The 24,216-nt window shown below is 46.3% G+C and overlaps 1 protein-coding gene across 5 annotated transcripts in view; it reads left to right on the plus strand.

The window, feature by feature from the left end:
* The window catches only part of Cabin1 (calcineurin binding protein 1), a 112,064-nt gene that overhangs the window by 13,064 nt on the left and 74,784 nt on the right, over nucleotides 1-24,216 (plus strand). For all 5 annotated transcript variants that reach the window (XM_027394218.2, XM_027394216.2, XM_027394217.2 and 2 more), the window contains 13 exons: nucleotides 507-675; nucleotides 2,539-2,675; nucleotides 3,224-3,441; nucleotides 5,493-5,571; nucleotides 6,059-6,246; nucleotides 6,718-6,870; nucleotides 7,810-8,004; nucleotides 11,491-11,733; nucleotides 12,967-13,123; nucleotides 15,084-15,199; nucleotides 20,656-20,817; nucleotides 22,061-22,267; nucleotides 22,437-22,582. In XM_027394218.2, coding sequence (XP_027250019.1) covers nucleotides 507-675; nucleotides 2,539-2,675; nucleotides 3,224-3,441; nucleotides 5,493-5,571; nucleotides 6,059-6,246; nucleotides 6,718-6,870; nucleotides 7,810-8,004; nucleotides 11,491-11,733; nucleotides 12,967-13,123; nucleotides 15,084-15,199; nucleotides 20,656-20,817; nucleotides 22,061-22,267; nucleotides 22,437-22,582 — 2,170 coding nt within the window. The remainder of the gene's footprint in view (nucleotides 1-506; nucleotides 676-2,538; nucleotides 2,676-3,223; nucleotides 3,442-5,492; nucleotides 5,572-6,058; nucleotides 6,247-6,717; nucleotides 6,871-7,809; nucleotides 8,005-11,490; nucleotides 11,734-12,966; nucleotides 13,124-15,083; nucleotides 15,200-20,655; nucleotides 20,818-22,060; nucleotides 22,268-22,436; nucleotides 22,583-24,216) is intronic.

Consider the following 24,216-nt stretch of genomic DNA (forward strand, 5'->3'; position numbering starts at 1 on the left):
TAAAGTCATTACCATGTGTGATAGTACATTTTTATTAGCACTGAAACTTGTAAAAACTTTTTGCCAATAGCTCCCATGCAGTTTCCTGATTTTTCTGTCACTGGCAGTTGGAGGAGCTTGTGAGTGACTGTGGGCATGTTGTTTCTGTCTCTCAGTCACACATGACATTCCTCCGTTCTCTACATAATTCCCAATTCTCTTGCTCTTTTCCTATCATTGGTGGGTCTTGGCTAAGGTCAGTGCCACTCTGACTGCCTATCCCAGGCTCATGGATTGAGACCCCAGAGGCTCATGCACCTGCTTAGTGCTGGAGGTAGAAGTGTTCTGAGCCCTGGCTTGGGGTTCTCTTCAGCTCAAGAAGGATATGGGGCGTAAGGGACTCAGGAGGCTTTGTTGTTAAAAGGAAAGATTTCAGTGCTGGCAGTCTTGTAAGCAATGAGCATGTGCGTTTCACTGTTTTCCTTTCCTGCTGTTGTGTAATACTTCAGTTTTCACTCTTGGTGAAGGTGATGCTTCTGGGGGAGATAAATCTAAGAAAGGAGTAAAGCGTAAGAAGACTTTAGAAGAAAGTGGAGAGACAGCAAAGCGGAGGTCCGCCCGTGTCCGAAACACCAAGTGCAAAAAGGAAGAGAAAGTAGATTTCCAGGGACTTCTGGTGAAATTCCTGCCGTCCAGGTACTGTGCACTTGTGTTTTTGTGAAGTAACCTGAAGACTGCTGTTCTTTTACCTCAGCAGCAGTTTCATCCTCTTATCACCCCTCTCTTGGGTACCTCCCTTGTTTCTCTTGATCTTTGCTTGAATCCAGAGTGTAGATTGCAGTAGATTGGCTTCTTGGATATTTTTCCTCCCCTCTCCTGAATACAGGAGCTGTGACGGTTTACTCACTGGGGACTAGGTGCTTCCTGAGTTTCCACAAGACGAATGACTCAGGGAGGTAGGGGCAGCATAGTCACGACACCCACTTTTCCAGGGTGCTGCACATGCTCATGGAAACCCCACAGAAGGAAGCCACCTTTCAGTGGGCATGTGTCTGCCTGACTTTGTTGTCCATGATTCCCCTGCATTCTGAAAAGACGGAGGAAGAGCTGGTTCTGTTATTGATTCTTCATGATCCTCGAATCCTAGGGCAGAAGGTGCTGTCTCAGAAACAGGAGGAACCTGGGCCTCTACTTCTGACCTAAGTTTTTAACTGGTCCTCCTGCTTTGGTCTTGTGTGTTCTTTAGAAGCCCCAGCTCTCTATCCTGAGCCTTTCTTGCTGGTGGGCCTGTTGTTTCTTGGTACCCTGTTTCTCCACTCCTAGTAGAGTGAAGAGAGCAAGTAATTTGCTCTGGCCCATCACATTTCTCCTTTATAACATCTGGGCAGCATATTTCTGGTCTGCCAGGACTTCCTCTCTCATCTCTTGTGTCTTTGTGTGTTTAGGCCTTTTCTCCCTTCACAGTTACCTGAGTTGATCAGTCCACCCTCAGGAGCTCTAGAGTCTCTGACTGTCATTTTGACCAGTGACAGCTTATTTCAGTGATGACTCTGTCAGAGTGTGAGGGACCCAGAAACTTTAGCAGACTATACATCCATTTTATATTAGGGTACTTAACCTCTCTTTTTCCCCTCCCTCCATCTCTTCCATGAAGGTAAAATTTTTAGATAAAGGTTGTTTTTTAGTATACAGATAAGGAGGACCAAGGTGGAGATGCCATGCCCTCTGTTGGGTTTTTCCTGAAATGTGGTACAGGAAAGCATTTCTCTAGGAAGAGTGACGGATTGTTTTGTAGTTGAGTGATCCTGTCTTCCCCTTAGCCCTGCTTGGCCTCCCCTGGGGTCTTGTTCCTGTCTTCTGTGTGTGTAGTTTATACCTACTTTATTTGAGTCAGTTTCTGTGAAGTTTGAATATTTGTTACTGTGAGTGTCCAGAGAGAGATATTTACAGGTGGCCTGAGTGTTGTGCTGTAGAGGTGCTGGTTGAGAAAGCTACAGAGGTGGCCAAACCATGGCCCTAGGGAAGTGTCTGGAGGTGGTGTCCACAGTGTGAGGAGCCATGGAGGGATAAAATTGGGATGGGCCTCACAGCACATCTGTGTTCTTCTGCTTGTGTTTAACCTTTCTCTGTTGTCAGCCTGAGAGTGTTCCCTCTGGTTCTGCTCCCCAGAGCAGGGCCCTGTGACTGTCTAAAACAAGCGCTTGTGGTTGGTTCTTATTTGGGTTGCTTGTGTGGGAGTACTTGTTCATGGTTCACCTCTCCCATTGAGAGAAGAGCTTCCCATCAACCGTCCCTGTGTTATGGTTGTATTCTGGGACCTAGCTTTGTGCTTGGCACATGGCTGCTGCTCAGCAGTGGTCTAGTCGTGGTCTAAATGAGTAAGTGTGGTATAGACCACACAGGCTTATGAAGTCTCGTGGAGGCCTGGGCATGCCTGCTCTCATCTATCTGTTTGAGTATGCGTCATCTTGACTCAATCTAGTGCTCTATTAGGAGGAATTGGGATTCTTTCTCACAGTGAGTGGTATGGCTTTTGTGATTTGAGCATGTTCTGTGTAGGTTAAGAAAATTGGACCCTGAGGAGGAAGATGATCCATTTAATAACTATGAAGTTCAGTCAGAAGCCAAGCTGGAGAGCTTCTCCAATGCGGGACCTCATCGACTGTCCTTTGATTCAGCCACATTCATGGAATCTGGTAGGAATCAGCAATGTGATCCGTCACTGCTGGAGTTCTTCCTTCCATCGACCTGTAACCTGCCTAGGTTTTGTTCTGCATGATGGTTCTGGGTGTTTCATGGGCATTGGTGAAGGAGCTGCCTATGGTCAGCTGAGGGGTCCAGGTGCATACTTGCTGTACTCCTGAGGCTGTGTATCTGACACTGGATCAGAGGCATGCCTTTGCACGTTTAGTGTGTGTTACCACATCTATTCTGTGTGTGCTGTGTCCCAGACACTGTGTTTTGTGCATCTGATCTCATTCACTGCACATGGCAGCACTTGGAGGTGAGCCCTTTTGATATCCATCTTAGACATGGGAGCTTTGAGAGGCTTCTTCACCACTGACAGGTGCTGGAGTCAGCACTGAACTCTGCTGAGCCTGGCTTTAGCACTGCAGTGTGGCCTTAGGTTTACCTAGACTGAGTGAGGGAAGTGGGGAGCCAAGGTATCCTCTTCCGAAGAGAAGAGAAATTGGTCACAGGGGGGCTCTTCATCTTGGTGGGGTTATTTTCCTTCTCTGGACAGAGAAGCAGGATGTGCATGAGTTCCTGATGGAAAACTTGACCAATGGGGGCATCCTGGAGCTGATGATGCGCTATCTGAAGAGCATGGGCCACAAGTTCTTGCTGAAGTGGCCCCCCGGCCTGGCGGATGTCGTTCTTAGCGTCTACCACAGCTGGAGGAGGCACAGCACCAGCCTGCCCAACCCGCTACTGAGGGACTGCAGCAACGAGCACATCAAGGTTGGGGCCTCTTCCGGGCTAACATCGGTGGTCCCAGGAGACAGTGACAGGGATCTTCCTGGTGCAGGGCTGGTGTGTCCAGCCCACTTGCTCTATTTAGTTCTGGGTCTGGAACCTAGGCCATTGTGCAGTTTGAAGCGGTGACCCACATGGCCTGTGTGTGTTCAGAAGACCCCTAAAGACTGACTGTAATACTCTGGGGTGAGAATGAGTGTAGCGGACTGGAAGGAGGCTGCTGCCAGCTGAGCCATGGGGGTGACAGATCCCATTAATGGCAGTGCAGTGGAGCTGAGGTTCTGGAACACAGTCTATCTGGATTTGAGTAAGAAGAAGCAAGCCATGTGGGTGGCGTCTAGTGTTGTTTACTGACATGAGCGGTTGCAGGAAAAGGAAAAAGAAGCCTTTGCCTTATTTGACTGGCTAGAACTATTACTAATCTGTAAAAAGTGTTTTTGTGTGCGTGCATGGTATCGGGTGCCTTGTCCATGCTAGGTAAGCACTCTACCACTGAGCTATATCCCTGCCCTATTCATCTAGTTATCAGGTGAGACACAGAATACAGGCTAAGTAGGATGCTTAGGGGAATAGTGGAGTACTCCAGCAGTTGGGAGCCATGCCTTGTCAACTCTGTCTACTGCATTCTCTATTGGGGGTTCCTGCTGTAGTGTTTTCTAGAGCTCAAGCAAACCAGGCTATTAGGTCCACTTCTCTTGTTGAAGGTAGAATGCCAGGTGTTGGGGTAGGAACATGGAGAGTTATCTATTTTAGTTAGTTTTATATTGCTGATAAAACACCATAATCAAGGCCACTGAGAGAAGGAAGGATTTATTTGGGGCTTACACCTCCAGAGGGATAAGAGTACATCACCCTCATGGCTAGCCGGCATGTCTCAGGAGCAGCAACTGAGCTCACATCTCCATCCACAGAACCCTCAGCCTGTGCCCAGGGGCATACCTTCTCCAACAAGGCCATAACTTTCTAGTTCTTACACTAACTGGGCACCAGGTACTCAAACCTGTGAGCCTGGTGGCCATTCTCATCCAAATACCACAGAACCCAGTCCAGGTAATCTTTCTAGTTGACAGTCAGGCTGGAGTTGACCTGTCTGTGGAGCCATTGCTTCCTCACTGAGCAGATCTCACTGGGATACTCTCAAGTAGCTTTTTTCCCACTGGACTTGATTCTCTCCAGAAATAATGTGGAACCAGCATTTGAAATCCAGAAATGGACTGCCCATTTCCCAGCTGTGCCGGCTGGCAGTGCCCCATTGCCTAATCTTAGCTTCCTTAGTACCCTGGGGATGACACATCACATTGCTGTCATTTTTGAGTGTTGAAAGGTGGATAGCATGTGTCCGGCCTGGCAGAGGGGTGAGGTGACAGGTTGCTTCTTCCCTAGGTAGAGCCATCTCTTGTTTTTTCTAAACATCCTGGCAAGTAGCTGTGATTACCATTTAGTAAATAAAAAAAGGTGAAAGGAAGAATTATGTTTTCATCAAAAGTAAATTTGAGAGTGGCAAGAGAGGCCTCGGTGGGTAAAGAGCTTGCTGGGTAGGCCCTGGCAGCCTGAGTTTGATCCCTGGAACCCATGTAGAGGTGGAAGAGAGAACCAACTCTGCAAGTTCTCTGACCCTGCACACACATACCACAGCACACGTACACATACACATACACACACTCTAACACAGCATTAAAAATATGTAAATTTTAAGCAAGTCTGTAAAAAGCAAATTTAATGCCTAGGATGTAGCTCAGTTAGTAGAAAGTTTGCATCCACAAAGCTCTGGGTTGATTCCCTAGCCCTGGAACAAACAGTTGGATTTGGTGGCACAATGAGTAATCCCAGTATTTGGGAAGTGCAAACAAGAGATGCAGAAGTTCAAGGTCAACCATCGCCTGCATAGGCACTTGAGGCCAAGCTTGGGATACATGAGACAAGTTCATTTTAGTTTGGTCATCTCAGGATTTGGTAAATCTTGGTGAGTTTACCCCACCCTTCCTGTGCTTGTCTTACAGTGAGTTTACCCCGCCCTTCCTGTGCTTGTCTTCCAGGACATGATGCTAATGTCTCTCTCCTGCATGGAGCTGCAGCTGGACCAGTGGCTACTGACCAAAGGCAGAAGCTCCACAGGTTGTGGTGATTTTCTGAACCCCATTATGCTAGAGGAAGCTAAAGGGGTGGTGCTAGGTCACGCAGTTCCCTGGGTACTTTCTCTGAGATGGCTTTTCAGTATTTCCAGTGAGTCCCCTGGCACTGATGAGGTGGCAGCCGTAGCCCTTACCTGCTGTTACTGCTACTTGGGATTTAAGGAAGGGGAATGTCAGCTTTGGAGTGACTAGTCAGTGCTGTGTGTGTCTCCAGTCATTTTCTCAGATAGCCTTTTAAAATTCTACCTGGTAGAATGTACATAAGTTCAGTCAGTGAAATTAAATTAGCAGCTCCCTTCCTCCCAGCTCTCTTGTTCTCTGTGACTGTGTCTGAGCTACTCTGTATCCTGCTGCTCAGGGGCTGGCAACATTGTGGGCTGCTATAAGGAGTGCTGAAGGAGACCTCTGGGGAGTGGGAGGGCGTTTGGATGATGCACATGAAGGCATCACATTGGCCTGATGTTTTTTAGTGTCTCCCCGGAACTGCCCTGCTGGTGTGGTGACAGGCAGGTTTGGACCCGACTTCCCAGGAACTCACTGCCTGGGTGACCTCCTGCAGCTGTCATTTGCCTCATCTCAGCGTGACCTGTTTGAAGATGGCTGGCTGGAGTTTGTTGTCCGTGTTTACTGGCTGAAAGCACGTTTCTTGGCACTACAGGTTGGTTCCATGGTCAGAACATGCCCTAACACCTGACAGGGAGGGAAGGCAGAGAACTGGCTATATCGAGGAAATAGACATTTGTAACTCTGCTGACTTGGTGTGAGGGAGTGGGGCGCGGTGGGAATTGCCAGCGTGTCAGCAGTCCAAGTGTGGCTGCCATCCTGGATAGCACCTCAGTTTAGCCCCACTTTTCTGGAAAGGCCTTTTGGTGCTGAAGCGAGGGGCATAGCAATAATTGAATTAAAAACCTTAACTTAGTGGCACATGTCTGTAATCCCAGCACTTAGAAGAAGAGTGTTTACGGCCAGCCTGTGCATAGTGTCAGATCAGCCTGGACTGTGAGATCCTGTCTCTTAGCAGATAAGCAGAAACTGGGTTAATGTCTAGTGAGATCAGGAATGTTCGGGACTGGACAGCACAATTAGCTCTCTACTTTTGCCCCCATTTCTTGGTTTTTCTTCTGACCAGGGAGACATGGAACAAGCCCTGGAGAACTATGACATCTGCACTGAAATGCTCCAGAACTCCAGTGCCATCCAGGCAGAGGCAGGAGCTGAGCAAGGAGACGTTGTCATCCGGCTGCCCAACCTTCAGAATGACTCTGTTGTTTCTCTGGAGGAAGTGAGTAGGCATCTTAGTGGTATTTTCCTGGTGGAAGACTTCTCTGGTTGACCTAGTCAGACCACGTGATCTGCTCCTGTGGACTAGGAGAAGCCCACATTCTGAACGGACAGTCCTTGATGGGGGTGAGGGGCAGTGCAGGTATCCCAGGGAGGCAGCCCTGGCACAGACTCCACTGGCAGAAAGCTTTCCGAGCTGGCAAGTGTGCAAGCGGTGACCAAGAGTGATTTAGAAGTCCTTGTTGCTCAGCCCCAGCAGGACTGGAGGGAAGTGCTGACTGTGCAGACCGGTGCTGGTCTGGCTGTGCATGGGAGTGCAAGAGCAGTGCCCAGTGGATGTGCCAGGCATCTGCTGGCTGGCGCTCTTCTCACGGTTTTCCCTCTGCCCTGCTGTAGTTTCCATCTGTGATGTGCTCACATGGCTGAAGGCCTCTGCCTTCCTCTACTTTGTTTCAGGATAAGGCCAGACACTCTGCTGCCTTTGTGCCAGGGCTGCATTGGGCCCTCTGAGGAAAGGGCCCTGTGGGTCCATAATGTGTGTCTACCCCTTGCTCTTTCTCTGAGTCTGGCAGCCAGGCAGCCCATGGTTGTTCAAGTCTGGCTTTGTGAACTGTGACCATGATGATGCTTTCCCACTGTTGGCAGACACTATTCAAGAACCCTCTGCTTCTGCAGTGGCTTTGTGTGTTTGTTTTTAGACACTTGAATATATCTTGGTACTAACATAAATTTTTTTTCTAACTTAAATATTTTTGAAGGAGTATACACATTGCATGAACACTGATTTTGTTAAGTGGGGAACCTAGTGTATTTTGGCTGGAACAAGGGCTAGAGTATAATCTTGTCTTTCTCATTTAGATGGGAGGGTTCAAGCATTGACTAAGTTCAGGGAGGAGGTGAGGGATTTGCCATCAGTCAATATTTTTTGGACCTTTTTCAGATTGATAAAAACCTGAAGTCTCTGGAAAGATGCCAGTCGCTGGAGGAGATTCAGCGGCTGTTTGAGGCAGGTGACTACAAGGCTGTGGTGCGTCTGCTCCGGCCCACCTTGTGTACCAGTGGGTTTGACAGAGCCAAACACCTGGAGTTTATGACTTCCATTCCTGAGAGGCCAGCCCAGCTGCTTCTGCTGCAGGTATGTGCTCACTGCTTGGGTCCCCATCCGAGTTTTGTATTGTCTTTACTTTTGTGGCATGTGTGTATGTCTATACCTCTGGAAGTTCTGGGCTAGCCTTTGAAAACAGTGGAAGAGAGCAGCGGGAGTTTAGCCTGCCCTCTAAGATGACACTAGATGAAAGGTACAGTCAAGACTGGCAGAGTGTTAGAACCTACGAGTTCAGATTTTAGGATTAGGCGTGGCTCTAGGTGAGCCCACACTTGACTAAACTTTTGTAAGACAGGAGGAAAGAATGCTTAAGATATCATCCACATATATACTCATTTATTACTCTGGTTTTCATTGTACTTTAACTTAATTTTGAGTAGATATAAAATTGGTAAGATCTGTACAGTGTAAAGAATGAAGTTAAAATACAGACTCATATTGGTGAAGAAAAATACTAGCATTGTGTTTGAAGTCATGTGTTCCCTCCTAACTTCTTTTATGCCTCTTGTTCATGATGTTGATGCTGTACCTGCTACATAGCAAGCACTGTGGAGATGCCCCTATCATTACCATCATCCCCTCTGTCCTGAGTTGAATAGAGACAAACATGGGTGGTAGTAATGTTTTTGATGACAAGCCTAGATTCCTGTCTACTTATGGTTTATGCACTAACTTACTGGATCCTTCCACTTCCTCTTTGGAAAAGAGTACAGTAATATTCCAGCCTTTTCATTTGGCATTTTAATTATTATCTTTGTTGAACTGGGAAATACCCTAAGAGGCATGGCTGTGAGATCAATTGGGGAGGCTCCTCAGCCATGGCAGGAGGGGAGGTAAGAGACGGTTGAAGGGGAGTGAACAGTGGTAGAAGGCATGCTTTAGCTCCTGGCCTAGGGGGTGAGGCAGGACACTGGTGAGGCCTAATTAAATGTGTCTGACCATAGTTACCTGAAGGGATGCTTAGAATGATGGTGTGTGGAGAGATAGCCTTTGATAAATGATCCAGTCAGGTATGAGTGGCAGGCAGGAGGAAAAGGGCCAGCCCTCTCTACTCTGTAGGATGGCTCTAATGCTCCGTTGTTATCTTGTTGCCGTCAGTGATGCCATCAGTAGATTTGGCTAAAAGCTCATTCCTTGTGGGAGTGTTGCCCTGGGAGTGTTATGGGCTGTTCTGAGGTCTGGGCCGTGCACTGTGGAGCTTCTGCTCCTAGGAATAAGTGATTTCCAATTGTTGCTGCCTGTTTTCTTTTTCGTTGGAGTATTTTCTCATTGGATCTTGATAGAATTTTGGGTTTTTTTGCTAGTATGTTGTTTACTTTTAAATCATGACTTTTATTGTTTTTATATGCAAAGTTCTCAGTTTTTATGTTGTCAGAATCTTTTCGTATTTGCAAATGGTTGTGATTTTGTTCGCTGTTAAGTTTGTTCCATGTGTTTAGATGACATTTCCTAGGCTGGCACAGTGCTTATCTACTCGTTATTCCACATAGAGGACTGGTGTCCTCTGAGTACCTGGCAGTCTCCAGGAAGGCTGCAGTGCTGTAGAGGGGAGGAGGTAGGAGGCTGGACGCGTACCAACAGTCCTGAAAGTATATTTGCCCACTGCAGTGGCCATGTGTTTATGCTCTGTGTGTTTTAACTTGCCTGCTTTGTCATTTCTGGAGTGGGGATCAAATTCAGAATCCTTCTCATGGTGAGGGGGGTACAAGAAAGAGGTCTCAATTTAGCAAGCTGCTTTTTAAGTTCCTCAGTGTAGCAATGGTTCCTTCTTGTTGAGTTAATTTTTAGATGTTACTATTTGGGGCTGTTATTATACTTTTTAACTGTACGTTGTTGATTTGTAAGAACCCTACTGATTTATGCCTGCTTAATTGAAGCTGGTCTCTTAATGAGATTCCTGTTTCTTTTTACTGTTTCCTGTTTATTTGTTTGGTTATATGGTGGTGTTGGCCGCAGAGAGTGGTAATTTGGTCTCTACACTAGTTGGCAGCTAGTCTTCTGCTTTTTTGCTCATTCTGGCCCTGAGCCATGTGTTCTGTTAGAGCACTATTGGTGGATCCTCATCTCTGCCAACTTTGACAGAAATCTGTATGCACGTTGTCTTATGTCTGCCTCTTGCATGTTCAGTTTTGATCAGAAGGAGTCAGCTTGGATTTTCGTATACACCACAGGTATACTCCATAGCCCCTTCCCCACTGGCTCCCTGTTGAAGGAGGCTGCTTTCTCTAAGAAGCAGAGTTCCCTTTTCCTGGCTTGGTGATTTGGGAGAAAGTTTTATGTTCAAATTGTGCAATATATTCCAAAGGCATTTGGAATATTTATGCTCCCATATCTGTGTTACCCCAGAGAAAGGTGGATAGGAGCTGCCACCTGGCCTAGACTTGGGGTTGGGGGTGGTGTGGATCAGAGTCAAATGGACACAGGGCAGGCAGTAGGTGCTTCCTGCTGGTCCAACAAGCTGCCTGTCAGATCTGTGAGTGATGATGCCATGGCTGAGGTTAAGAGGGACTCAGACCTTGACCCCACATGGGCACTGGGGAAGAAGGGTGCACAGAATGATGACTTCATCAGTTACCAGACAGTTGTTCTTCTGAGGCCTCAATTTAATGCCCTCCTGTGCCGACAGTTCCTCCCTGGCACATTCCTCACCATGCCTCAGTCCTCGAGACCTGGCAGTGGAGGGACATAATACATCCGAGAAGTGTCTTAGTTACTTTTCTGTTGTTGTAAAGAGATACTTATAGAACGTGTAGAAGAATATTTAATTGGGGACTTGCTTCAGAGGGTGTCATGGTTGGAAGTGTGGCAGCAGGCAGGCTCTGAGCAGTAGCTACGAGCATATATTTTGGCCAGTTGTTGGTGGCGCACGCCTTTAATCCCAGCACTCCGGAGGTAGAGGCAGGCGGATCTCTGTGAGTTTGAGGCCAGCGTGGTCTGCAGAGCGAGTGCCAGGACAGATTCCAAAACAATACAGAGAAACCCTGTCTCGAACCCCCCCCCCAAAAAAAAAAAGAGCACATATTCTGATCTGCAAGTTGGGTCAGACTGGGCCTGGTGTGGGCTTTTAAAGCCCCAGAGCCCTCCCTAGTGATATGCCTCCTCCAAAAAGGTCACACCTCCAATCCTTCCCCAAACAGTTCTACCAACTAGGAACCAGGTGTTCAAATATGATTCTATGGGTGTCATTTTCAAACCAGCACAAGAGGTAACAAAGGAATTAGTCACTCAGCCTCAGTTTTGCTACTTGGCAATTCTGTGGTCCTATTCACAGAGGCCCAGCTTTATAAATGGGAAGATTAGGCACAAAAGTAAAGCATTTTTCCAAAAGCACCTTGGCTGGTGGCCTGCCATATTGCCATTGCACCCAAGTCAGTGTGTGCCCTTGCAGATCACTCAAGGCTGCATGAAAATGCCAAAGTGGCAACTGCTCTTGCTTTGGTGCCATCCTTAGTTTTCTCAGTCCTGGGCTGAGGTCCCGGTGTATAGAGCTTTCGTTTGTCTGCTTCTTGTGCTCAGGACTCACTTCTGCGGCTGAAGGACCACAAGCAGTGTTTTGAATGTTCTGATGTGGCTCTGAATGAGGCTGTCCAGCAGATGGTGAACTCCAGTGAATCTGCAGCCAAGGAAGAGTGGGTGGCCACAGTGACCCAGTTGCTGCTGGGTATCGAGCAGGCACTGTCATCAGACAGCAGTGGCAGCATCCTGAAGGAATCCTCCTCCACCACTGGCCTTGTCCGGCTCACCAACAACCTCATCCAGGTAACCTCGGCTCCTCTTTGCACTGTGCTGTCTCACCAGGTGTGTCTCCGATACAGCCTTCTGAGGTTCACTGATACTCACTGACTTATGTACCCCAAAGGGACACGTTGGTTTTTCTGGCTAGAACTTCAGAATTTGAGGAGGTGCCTTTCCACAGATGCAAACCTTCTGGGGCTGCTTTGTGTACAGGTCTAGAGTTGATGCAGCACATGGGATAACAACGGTTCTCAGACTTCCTGTTCCAGAGGGGCAGAGACAGGCTTAATGAGGAGGTCCTGTCTGCATTTTGTGTGCCAAGAGGCAGAGGGAGGACTAGAGCCCAGGTCTGGCTCCCTGCTGGGGTTCCCTACCCCTGAATACCCTAGAATTTCCCGTTGAGGGGTAGCACATCAAACCATAGATTGGCCATAGTACCCTGTGTCACCCAGGTAGGCTTTGAGGCAGAGAACCTTCATTTGAGTGCTCTTTGCTATCTTCTAAACTCATTCTCTGGCCATGAGTAAGTCCTACCAAACCACTCTGGCGTTTATTTTTGCCCTCCATTTTGTTCCGCTATGTCTTTCATAAACTATGGTAGCCCCATAGCAGTTCTTTCCATACCTTCTACCTTCTTAGCCCAGCTACTGTCCTGCCACAGAGGTACCTTTTAAACACTGAAATATGAATGTCTCCTCCCTTACCTAAACCCTTCAGATACTGTCTGGGGAGTGTGCCAAGGTGTGCTGATCCCCAGCCTGCTTCTCCTCTTTTCCTTTCTGGGCTGAAGCTATTCTGGGCCACCCTCTGGGATCCTTGCTCGTGAGTGTGTCCTCTGCCCTCATGCCCTGCCCTTTCTGGGTGTTGGGCATAACACAGTCATTTATCTGGACACCTCAGGGGCTTGTCTCTGGTCACTCTGTGCCTGAGACCCCTGTTGTTGCTCCTGCTTTTATGGTAGCATCTGTATATGCCCACAGGATCAGTAGTTTCTCCATGCCAGCCTTCCCCTGAGCTGTTGGCTCCCTTTGCCACCATAGTAGGTACGTGGCATGAGGAAACATCATGTGACTTCACTGGCCATTGTGGGACTTTGATGATAACCTGGGGTACTGCTCAGTCGGTATTCCCACGTTAGAGCTATAGGGGTAGGCAGATGGTATGCCTCGTCTCTTCCAGAAGGCACTGCAATACAGGCTCTTTTCAAGGGGCTGGGAGGAGGCTGGCATGCTGTGATACACTTGTGCCCTTTGCCAGGTCATCGACTGCAGCATGGCTGTGCAAGAGGAACCCAAGGAGCCCTATGTTTCCTCAGTGCTGCCCTGGATCATTTTGCACAGGATCATCTGGCAGGAGGAAGACACCTTCCGTTCCTTGTGCCACCAGCAGCAGCTCCAAAACCCAGCAGAGGAAGGTGGGCTCTATGGTATTTGTTTCTTAGAGGCCATGTTGTAGGGTACTTTTTTTTTAAAGTATAAACTTCTAGTAATGAATATCTTGACAAATAGTACTAAATTGTATTACCAAAAGACTTTACTAGTGAAAACTGTGTAAACATAAATGTTTATTATTTTTCTTATAAAAATTAAAATTAATTATGCATAACAAAGAGTTTTCTAAAAGCTATTGGCAAATGCTGGGCACTTAATCCCAGCACTTGGGAGGCAGAGGCCGATGGATCTCTGTGAGTGTGTTTAAGGCCAGTCTAGTCTAGATAGCATGTTCTGGGGCAGCCAGGGCTACATTTTTCTTCTGTCTCAGAAGAAAAAAAGAAAAGAAAGAAATAAAGAAAAGCAAGCAAGCTGTGGGCAAGTAAGTAAACAAGAAAAACTAGAGCCCTCAGCTGGAGCAGCTTGCCCAGGGAGGAACTGACATGTTCTGTGGACATGTCGTGTCCCTGTCCCCCCCATGAACTGAAGGAGTTGACCAAATTCTAGGACAAAATCCTAATATCCTCTCATTATAGAGAACTGGTTAATGGAGACCCCACCCACCTCAAACTGATAGGCCTTTTCAGAGGAAGGCAGGGTACTTCTGGTCCTATGAGGAGACATAATTCCACTTTGGTTCTATGAGCAGACCCAATCCCAAGGACATAGCTCCGGATGAGCAGCAAGAGGCCCTACGAGCTCAGTTACCAAAGCTGACGCTGAGACGGTGTCTGTTAGACACCGGGATTGTGAGATGCATGGGGAAGCAGCAGGGTCAGCCGGCCGGGAGAAGTTAGCTGAGGTGTTGGCTGACAGACCCTGGCTAGGCTGTCAGGGAACTCTGCAGTGACAGTGCCTCTTCAGAGCTGTCCTGCTGTCTCATTTAATCACTGGATGGGGGCCTTGGACGTGCATGATCTCAGAGTAAGTCCTGCAGATGCTGTAGACACTGAAAGAGCTGATAGCTAGAGATAGCAATTCCTGCCCTTAGGGAAATCTCAGTGAGAGAGAAAGGAAGGAACCACAGCTGCCTCTTCTACCTCTACAGACCTGTGGGGAGTGGGGAGTTAAAACTGTCCTTTTAAGGAAGGAGAAGCAGCTTTTGTGTGGGAGGAAACTCATGATTTTTAAGAATCCTCCCAGCCACCTGTAACTCCAGATTCAGAGCACTCTGGCTACCACAGACATCCCCACACCATGGCAGACACAGACACATGTACACAAAAGTAAAAAATAAAGCCTTAAAAAAATGCAAACTAAAGAACCCATGAAGGCTGGAATGGTTTGAACCTTTATAATCTGAAGGGATTGTGGGGAGTGGGATGTTTACTTTTTTGTTTGGGACTGGTCAGTAGTAAAATTTTGTAAAAGACACTGAAGCTGTGTATAACTGTGCACAATGCCTTCTGGTGTTTTCTATTTAAATATGTTTTAATTTACTTTGCCTTCCCACCCCCAAAAAAGAGCCAGTTAAAAGGTGCTAATGACTTATGTATGGCCCAGAGTTTCAAGAATACTGGGACTTTTTAGGGAACTGATAATAATTTAATGGTAGTTCAATAGTTTTTCTCTCCTTCTGCAGTACATGAGAATTTTCGGAAGTTGCCCATGTAGTATTGAGGCCTCTTATTGTAACTTGCCCTTCTCTTTGGAAAGCACAGAAAGGTGCTTTGAGAGATGGGCAGCAGCTGTACTGGTTCTCGGGTCTAAGACTGTTTTGTTTTGTTTTGTGAATGAAGCACTCGTTTACATTTTTCTGTATGATTTCAGTTGGTTTTGATAAACATAGATTGCTCATTAAGGCCAGTTCAGTAATTACTTAGAAGACAGAAAAAGGAAAGAGAAGAGTCTGTTCATGTGACAGAGAGAAAAGAGGAGACGTGCATGCGGTCCTCTTGCCATGGTATGTTTGCACTGACTGTCTGTTGGTCTGGCCTTTCCCAGGGATGTCAGAGATGCCCCTGCTCCCGTCTTCCCTCATGCTGCTCAACACAGCGCATGAGTACTTGGGCAGGAGGTCCTGGTGCTGCAATTCAGATGGGGCGCTGCTGCGATTCTACGTGAGTGAGTCCCCTGGGCCATGGGCTGCTAGGACAAGGGTGGGGCAAGTGAGAAAGGCAAGGAGCCCTTTAGTTTCCTTGGGCTTGAGTTTGTCTGTAGGGATTCCCATTGTGCATCTTTGATTAATGCATGTGTGTAATTACTGAAACTTGAAGAAAATCTGAACTTAGTTCCTATGACTTTTTCCCTTCGTCTTTATATTACTGTGAGAAAATACATGAGATAATCATCTTTAAAGGAGGAATGGCTTCTTTTGGCTCATGATTTTAAAGACTTTAGTCTATACTTAGTTGACCCCATTATCTTTGTTGAAAGCACACAGATCCTGATTGTTTAGTCGGTAGCAATTACAGTGACTGGGGACCGTCTTCTTGAACTTGTCCACTGGGACTGATTGGTGGTAGCTCTGGGCTTATTGGAGATATACAGCTGAGTAGGAGGCCAATTAGCACAGACAAATTACAGCACATCAAGCTTTTTGGATGTACCAAGGGAGAGACATCCAGTCCTGCCTGTATACCTACTAATAAAATTTTATTGGGGCGTTTATTTACATAACAATAATGGCTGCTTTTACTATGCACTGATGGGGCCAAGAAGCTGCAAGTCTGTATGGCTTGCAAGGCCTAAAATCTTTGTTCTTTGCCCTTTATAAAGCTTTCTGTCTTCTGCTGGATAACTTCTGTTTGGTGGGTGTATCCTCTGCAGCCAGAGCCTTTCTCCCCAGTTTGCCCCCACTGTCAAACAGTCTTAGTACCTATTAGTACACGCCATACTTCACACATTGTGTCTATTATTTAACTTTTCTCTGCTGGTGTTAAATTCAGAGAGAGTAGGTGCTTTTGTTCACTTGGTTCATGGCTGAATCTAAGCACTTAATACAGCACCTGGCACAAAATAAATGCTGCAGGTTTGTGTGAGTCAGGGCTCTCTAGAAGAGCAGATCTGATGGACCTGACATTAAAGGAGATTTAGTAGACCTCCTCAGGACATAGTCTGGGTAGTCCAATGATGTCTGTCTCACAGTGGAAAAGCTGAGAATCAGCAGTTGTTCAGTCCATGAGGTTGGATGTCCAGAGTCCCAATCTGGTGCTGGAGTCCGGGAGGATTCCTGGAGAGCTGTTGGTTCTCAGTCTGTGTGGGAATCCTGAAAAAGTTGAAATATATATAAGATATATTATACATAATATCACTTGCTGCAACAGTATAGATGAACTTGTCAGTGAGAGTGTAGGCAAACAGGTAAAAAGCAAAGCTTCTTTCTTCCATGTCCTTTTGTGTAGGCTGCCACCAGAATGTGTAGCTTAGATTTAGGGCATGTCTTCCCATGTCAAATAATCCAGTTAAGAAAATCACTCATAGGAGTGCCCCAAAGTGTGGGTTTTAGTTGATTCTAGATGTTATCAGCTTGATAACCAAGATTAGTCATCACAGGGTTGAAGGAGACTAAAGAGTGTATAGAGCTTTTGTCTGCATAGGACCTGCCAGCTTGCAAAGTCTGTATTGCTACCCCGGGATTAACACTGCCTCATTCCTCTACCAGAGTGCAGAGACACTGTCTGCTCCCAGGAGGTCTCCTCAGGCAGCTCTTTCATGTAGAGAAGCTGGGAAGATGGCTCAGTGGTTGCTGTATATGATGAGGACCAGAGTTCAGATTCCCCAGAACCTATGTGTCTTAGAGTTACTGTTGCTATAATGAAATACCATGACCAAAAGCCAGTTGAGGAGCAAAGGGTTTATTTAAATAAAGGCTTCTATTTCCATCCCTAAAGGAAGTCAGGAACTCAAGCAGGGCAGAAACCTGGATGTAGGAGCTGATGCAGAAGCCATGGAGGGGTGTTCTTACTGGCTTGCTCCACATGGCTTGCTCAGCCTGTTTTCTTATAGAACCCAGGACCACCAGCTAAGAGATGGCACCACAAACATGTGCTGGGCCCTCCCACATTAACCACTAATTAAGAAAATGCCTTACATCCAGATCTTATGGAGGCATTTCCTCAGTTGAGGCTCCCTCCTCTCTGATGACTCTAGATTGTGTCAACTTGACATAAAACCAGCCGGTACACTGTGTAAGTGCCCCCGGGCATGGCAGCTTGCATGTAATTTCCATGCTTAGACAGCAGAGACAGACTTCCCAGAGAAAGTTGGCTAGCTAGACTAGCTGTATTGACATGCTGTGGGTTCAGTTGAGAGAGCCTGCCTGTCTGCCTCAGTGAGTAATGTAGAAAGTAATTGAGGAGGCCTCCAGTGTTAGCCTGTGGCTTCTAAACACTGTAGCACCCATGAACACACATAGGCATATGGATATTCAGAGTGCACACACATCATAAGCATAAGGAGGCCTGAGTTTGCTCCGTAGAGCCTACTGTTAGAATGAGAGAACTGACTCCCTCAAGTTGTTCTTTGACTTCCACACCTGTGCCATGGCATGCAAGTGTCTTCCTCTCCATATAAGCAAATAAATAAATGTAAACGAGAAATGGGGGGTGCGGAGCATAGCACATGTCTAGAATCCCAGCACTTGGGTGGTGGAGGCAGAATGATCAGGAGTTCAAAGTCATCCCTCAGGCGCGTGAGATCCTGAAGAAACACACCTAAAATCTATCCTTCCCACAAAATTGTAAAGATTTCTCCTGGCTTGTTGTCACATGGGTTCTTCATTCCATGTAGACTTTTTGTTTGTTTGTAAGACAAGGTGGGTCCAGTCCCACATTCTATATGGATGGGTGGTTGGTCTGAGCTCTTTTTTACAGAATTTTCTTGCTGCGCCTGTGTCTCCTTTGTCTCTTATTTGTGAGTGCAGGGAGGTATCATTAGGCTCTGTCTTCACTGGCATACACAGCCTGTCTAACCCTGTGCCGGGACCACAGTTGCTTTGATGGTCTGAGAACTACTGGGATCCATCTGCTTACCTTTATTTTCATCATATTCTCTTGGCTCCTTTTCTGTATCATTGTAAGATCAATGTATAAGATTTTGGGGAACCACCCTCCCTGGGATTTGATTGGAATTAGTGGCTTTTTGAATTGAATTATTCAGTCATCAACATAGTATATCTCCCCATTGATTTCAGTCTTACATGTGCATTTTGCTTGAATCCTAGATTTTTGTGTGTGGTTCCGGAGACCCAAGGTCTTGTGCATGTTAGGCATGTGATCTGCTGATGTCCTGTATTTCGAGCCCTATGTATCTTTTTAAAAAAACTCCTGTTACAAGTAGATACGTAAATTAACTTTTTCCATTTTGTTTTGTAGAAATACAGGAACATTTTAAAAAGAAATTTCTTTTACACCTAGCTCCTTAGTTTATTGTTATGGTTAATTGTAGACTTGGTGACTTTCTTGTATAAATGATTATAGTCTATGGATACCTTATTTTTCCCCTTCTTTTCAATCTGTGTGGCTTCCTCTTTCCTTCTCTTGTCTTAGCACCTGGGCACAGGATGGCACACTTTTGCACTAAAGAGGGAGCATAAAACCTCTGGGTTTTGTGAACAAGATGGTCTCTGTTGCAACTCCCCAGACTCCCGCTGTAGTGCAAAGGCAACAGCACTTGCAGAAGAAAGTTGATTACTTTCCTCTTTTGTATTATAAAGTAGTTTTTCTTTTTTTGTAATGGTACTAGAGATGTAAATGGGGCCTTGTGCATATTAGGCAAGTACTGCGCCACCGAGGTATACCTAGCCTTGTTTTATTTTTATTTAAGACAGGATTTCCCTGAGTTGCCCAAACTGGCAACTTGAACTTAACTGAGGCAAGCCTTGAACTTTTGACTTCTCCATCTCAGCCTTTGAGTAGCTGGGATTTCAGGTTTATGCCTGACTACAAAATTGTTTCCTTCTGATTTATTTCAGCCATTTAAAATGTAAATACTATTCTTTTTGTAACATCATTTTTATTACTTCTTTGAAGATTTCATTCAGTGTAGTTTGATCGTATTCACCTCCTACCCCAGTCCTCCACCCCACTCTTGCCTTCACCCCTAACTTTAAGTACACTATTTTTTAAAAAAAGATTTTATTTATTTATTATGTATACAACATTCTGCTTCCATGTATATCTGCACACCAGAAGAGGGCACCAGATCTCATAACAGATGGTTGTGAGCCACCATGTGGGTGCTGGGAATTGAACTCAGGACCTCTGGAAGAGCAGTCCGTGCTCTTAACCTCTGAGCCATCTCTCCAGCCCCTGAGTACTCTATTCTTAAACTCATAAAAAGAAAAGAAAAAAAAAAATCAAAAGCCTGACAGTCTCTAGATTTGGCACGTGGTCAGTAGTTTGTCCTTCTCTCTCCCCTGCCCCCCCAATCTGGTCTTTGTGTGTGTAAATTTCAGCTACTGCTAATTCTAATTGCCTGTTGATTAGACATTTTTTCTTAAGCAGTATGTTTTGGAATAGTGTCCCACTAGTGTAAAGCAGCCTGGGGGTGGTGTGCCTGCCTTAATCCTAATGCTTGGGAGGCAGAGGCAGGAAGATCTGAGTTTGAGTCCAGCCTGGTCTACAGTGTGCCTTCCAGGACAGCCAGGGCTACACAGATAAACCCTGTCTCAAAAAACCAAAACAACAAATAAACAAACAAAAAAACTAAAAGAGGTGCTGGTGTTAAATTTATCATTTAAAACATCTTTAAGCACTTCTAGTAATTTTCCCTTTTTTTATTTGCTAAGATAGTTTTTGCTTTTCCCCTCCCTTTAAATAAAAAGAGTGCACACCTTTAATCCTAGCCCTTGGGAGGCAGAGGCAATCGGATCTATGTTACTTAGAGGCCAGCTTGATCTCCAGAGTGAGTTACAGGACTACACAGAGAAAGAGACCAGGGAGGAGGGCGAGAACTCTCAGAGCTTAGGAGTGGCTCAGTGGGTAAAATGCTTGCTGCACAAACAAACAAATAGATAGATAAATTTACATTTTATCTAGTTTTGGCAAAAATTTATGAATGCTTGAAAGGAATGTGTATGTATCAATAGTTGGGTATAAATACAGTCGCAGCATTTCACATTCAGAGATACAGCTGGTTTGTTATACTGTCCGTATTCCCTCTTCCCTAGTGGGACTTATAGTTGGTTGTTTGTAAGTATTCAGTACCATTTCCTCCCTTGGAATCTGAACTTTTGAAAAGTAGGGTTTATGTCAGACTGTGCCCCATAAAAGAAGCTGCTCAATAAACACACACTTAGCAAATGGGTGAAGATGTTGCCTGGGCATAGAATGTCTTCTGGCGGTGGCAGACGCTGGCTAGGTGTGCTGAAGTTAGGCAATCACACGCCGTGATGGAGGCTACTGCCAGATCCACCTAGAGCGAGTCTTTGGAATTTAGCTACACAGGGACCCTGGACATTACCTCCTCAGGTTAAAGGAGTCCATATAGTGGTGGTCTCCCTGGAGTCTTGATCTGACTGGAAAGCTAAGCCTGTAGACCCATTTCCTGAGGCCTCTCTTCCCACCTGCCACAGGTGCAAGTCCTTCAAAAGGAGCTTGCTGCATCTGCCTCTGAGGACACTCACCCCTACAAGGAGGAGCTGGAGACTGCCTTGGAGCAGTGCTTCTATTGCCTGTACAGCTTTCCCAGCAAGAAGAGCAAGGCCAGATACCTGGAGGAACACTCGGCTCAGCAGGTGAGCCTGCTGCACCAGGCCCTTGGGCAGTGCAGGGGGTGGGGGGTGGGGTTCTCAGGAAGAGGAGAGCTCCTTAGAGGACACCAGATTTGTTACACACAGTCCTATTAAGATGGTCTGATAGTTGACCAAAGGAAAGCGCTTGTCTTATAAGACGTAACTCCTAATTGATTCATAATGCAACACTGGCATTTTGCTGTTCCTATGTTTATTTTCGGTTTGGTTTACACACATAATTCCATATATATTTTTGTTTGATTTGTTTTTTTCCAGAGCACTATTGGGTACATTATGTCATGGCTAATATCATCATCCATTCTCCAGTCTTAGATATTCTGTACCCTAAAGTATAGGCTCCTTAGGATAATACGTCTACTCTGACCCAGAGGTGTAGAGCCTAAGCTTCCCAGTTATGCTGATGCCCCCCCACACACACACATTCATCTGCAAATCATAACGTCAATCATAACCTTCAATTTCCAACATTAGCTTTTTTAGAGACTAGACCTAATCAAGCATGAGTCCTAAAAGCCATTTCTTAGGCAGGAGATGTTGTCGGTTGGTAGAGTGCTTGTGTAGCATAGATGAAGCCCTGGATTTTATCTCTAGGGAGGTGGATGCAGAATCATTACAAGCTAATAGTGAGTTCATGGTCAACCTGAACTACATGAGATCCAGGTATTGAGGTGAGTGGAGAGATGGTTTCAACAGTTAAGGACACTTGCTGTTCTTGCAGAGGACCTGAATTTGTTTTCCATCATTCATAACAGGTGACTGTCACCTTTAACTCCTTCTCCAGGGATCCCTCTTCTGTCCTACGTGGACATCTGCATATATGTGGCATATACATATACACATAAAATATAATAAGATTAAAAAAAATTCTTGACTAGTAGTACTAAAAACTTAGTATTTAACATGTAATTGTCTTTATCATTTACTTTCAGTCATTAAGAAAGTTAAATATTTCTCTTTGAGAGTTGTAACTTAACATTATAACATAATTCTGTGCAGTGCTATCCTCAGGAAGTTTGAGACTTACACCACCCTCAAAACAAAAGACAGGCTTTTTAGGCAGTTGGAATGGACGCTTACCTGGCCCTTGCAGATAAAGAAGTAGAGTAGGGTGCATGCTTTGTGTTCACCAGCATGCTGTGACCTCATTGTGTTGAGCACAGTGTGCTCCTGTAGAGGGACTTTTCCTTATTTCTCAGCCTTTTGTCTGCGTCTGTCTTTTTTTCAGGTGGATCTTATATGGGAGGATGCCCTATTTATGTTTGAGTATTTTAAGCCCAAGACCCTACCTGAATTTGATAGCTACAAGACCAGCACTGTTTCTGCTGACTTGGCCAATCTGCTGAAAAGAATTGCTACCATCGTGCCCCGCACAGAGAAGCCAGCCCTGAGCATGGACAAAGTCTCTGCCTACATTGAGGGAACCTCAGCTGAGGTAGGCCTCAGGGAGCATGGATACTGGGGTACTGGCACTTCCCCTCAGGCTCTGTTTCTTGTCTGCTCAGCACCACCTGCTAGGGATCAGAGGTAGACAGGCTGATGGTTTACTCCTGCATACTTGACCCCACCTCTTTCTTCTCCTAATCTTGCCCTCTCTCCACCAGGTACCCTGCCTTCCAGATGGGGCAGACCCCACCCCTCCTGTGGTGAGTGAGCTCTACTACCTCCTGGCTGACTATCATTTCAAAAACAAGGAGCAGTCCAAAGCCATCAAGTTCTACATGCACGACATTTGCATCTGCCCCAACAGGTGCGTGATGTATGGAGCCAGGCTGCTGCCAGGAAGCCTGCTGCTGACTCAGCCAGTTCTCCAGTGAGCCAGTTTAGAGTTTCCTTGTCTGCAGCAAAGAAGGCTTCTCTCCCAGAGTCCTCTGGGAGGTGTGTTGGTACAAGGTGACCTTTTGGGTCCTGGTGTTCAGGGCAAGGAACTGCGTTGTGCTGCTTCCTTCCCTGGGAGCAGGAACCAAGGCAACTGTATGTTGTTTGGGGTCAATGGGCTCTTCAATTAGGGTTACTTTGGGGGAGTTAAGAGGAAGTACCAGAGATGAGAAATGGTTTGGTGGTTAAGAACACCTACATGGCCACCGTAATTCCAGTTGCAGGATCTAACACCTTCTTCTGGCCTCTGTGGGTCCCAGGCACACCCATGGTACAAGTATATACATACCTGCAAAACACAGGCGTAAAATGAACTATATAAGTAAAGAGAAGTACTAGAAAAGCTAGAGCCCAAGGGTTTGCCGGTGGTGGTTTGTTTGTTTTTGTCTTGCTGTGATGTTCCATCACTGACAGTGAGGTTTGACTGATGGTGTGTGTAGGAGCCCCTGTGCACAAGGCTTGTGCTTCTTCCGTAGAGCCCTGTTGGGCTTCCTCCTAAAATGTAATGAACTTTCTGAACTAGGCATTCTGAAGGGCTCTGCTGTACTCATTAAGCTCAGTACACTTGATTAAAGGGTCTCTCTGGAAAGGTAGGCTTTGGGCATGGTCAAATGAGGTAAAGCCCTGCAGGCGAACTCTCCAGAAGTACTTAGGGCTACCATGGTGGCTGCCCTTGGACATGGGTGAGCACAGGACTGCCCTGCCCTAGGAAACCACAGAATTCACCTTCCCACAAGCCTACCTGGGCAAGCGAAGAAGGGCCTCTGAATAGAGAAGTAGTTTTGTGAGACATCACCTGTATGAAAGGCCCTCAGAAGGCCCCTTTTTGCTCATCCTGAGGCTTCCTCCTGGCAGGGAGCCAAGTGCTCCAAGACCTGGCTGTCTTTGGGGTCACTACTTCAGTTGTGACAGCACAGACCTGTGCTTACACTGGCTGAGATTGTGCTGTGGATGCCATTGTGGACCATCTGCTTCCCCATCTAAAAAGTGACTCCTCTTGGCATGGCTCCCTTGCAGGTCCACAGGCAATGGAGTGAGGGTCCTAAAGGCTCCACTAGACCTCTGTAACATTTTGACCCTTCAATACAGTTCCTCTTGTTGTGGTGATCCCCAACCATAAAATTATTTTGTTATTACTTCATAACTGTAATTTTGCTACGATTATGAATCGTAATGTAAATATCTGAGATGTAGGAGATTTCATATGTGACTCCCAAAGGGTTCACAACCCACAGGTTGAGAACCACTGCACTAGTCTATACGCCATCTGTTTAGAGGCTACCAGCCCATTAGATCCAGCCTACTATGTGCTGAGATGTCTCCATTGAGGACTGGCCCCATTGTGGAAAGGGTTTTGTTGCCGGATGGCAGTGGCACATGCCTTTAATCCCAGCACTTGGGAGGCAGAGGCAGGTGGATCTCAGTGAGTTTGAGGCCAGCCTGCTCTACAAAGTGAGTTCCAGTACAGCCAGGACTGCTACACAGAGAATCCCTGCCTTGAAAAAC

The sequence above is a fragment of the Cricetulus griseus genome (genome assembly GCF_003668045.3).
Source record: "Cricetulus griseus strain 17A/GY chromosome 1 unlocalized genomic scaffold, alternate assembly CriGri-PICRH-1.0 chr1_0, whole genome shotgun sequence".
Classification (NCBI taxonomy): Eukaryota; Metazoa; Chordata; class Mammalia; order Rodentia; family Cricetidae; genus Cricetulus; species Cricetulus griseus.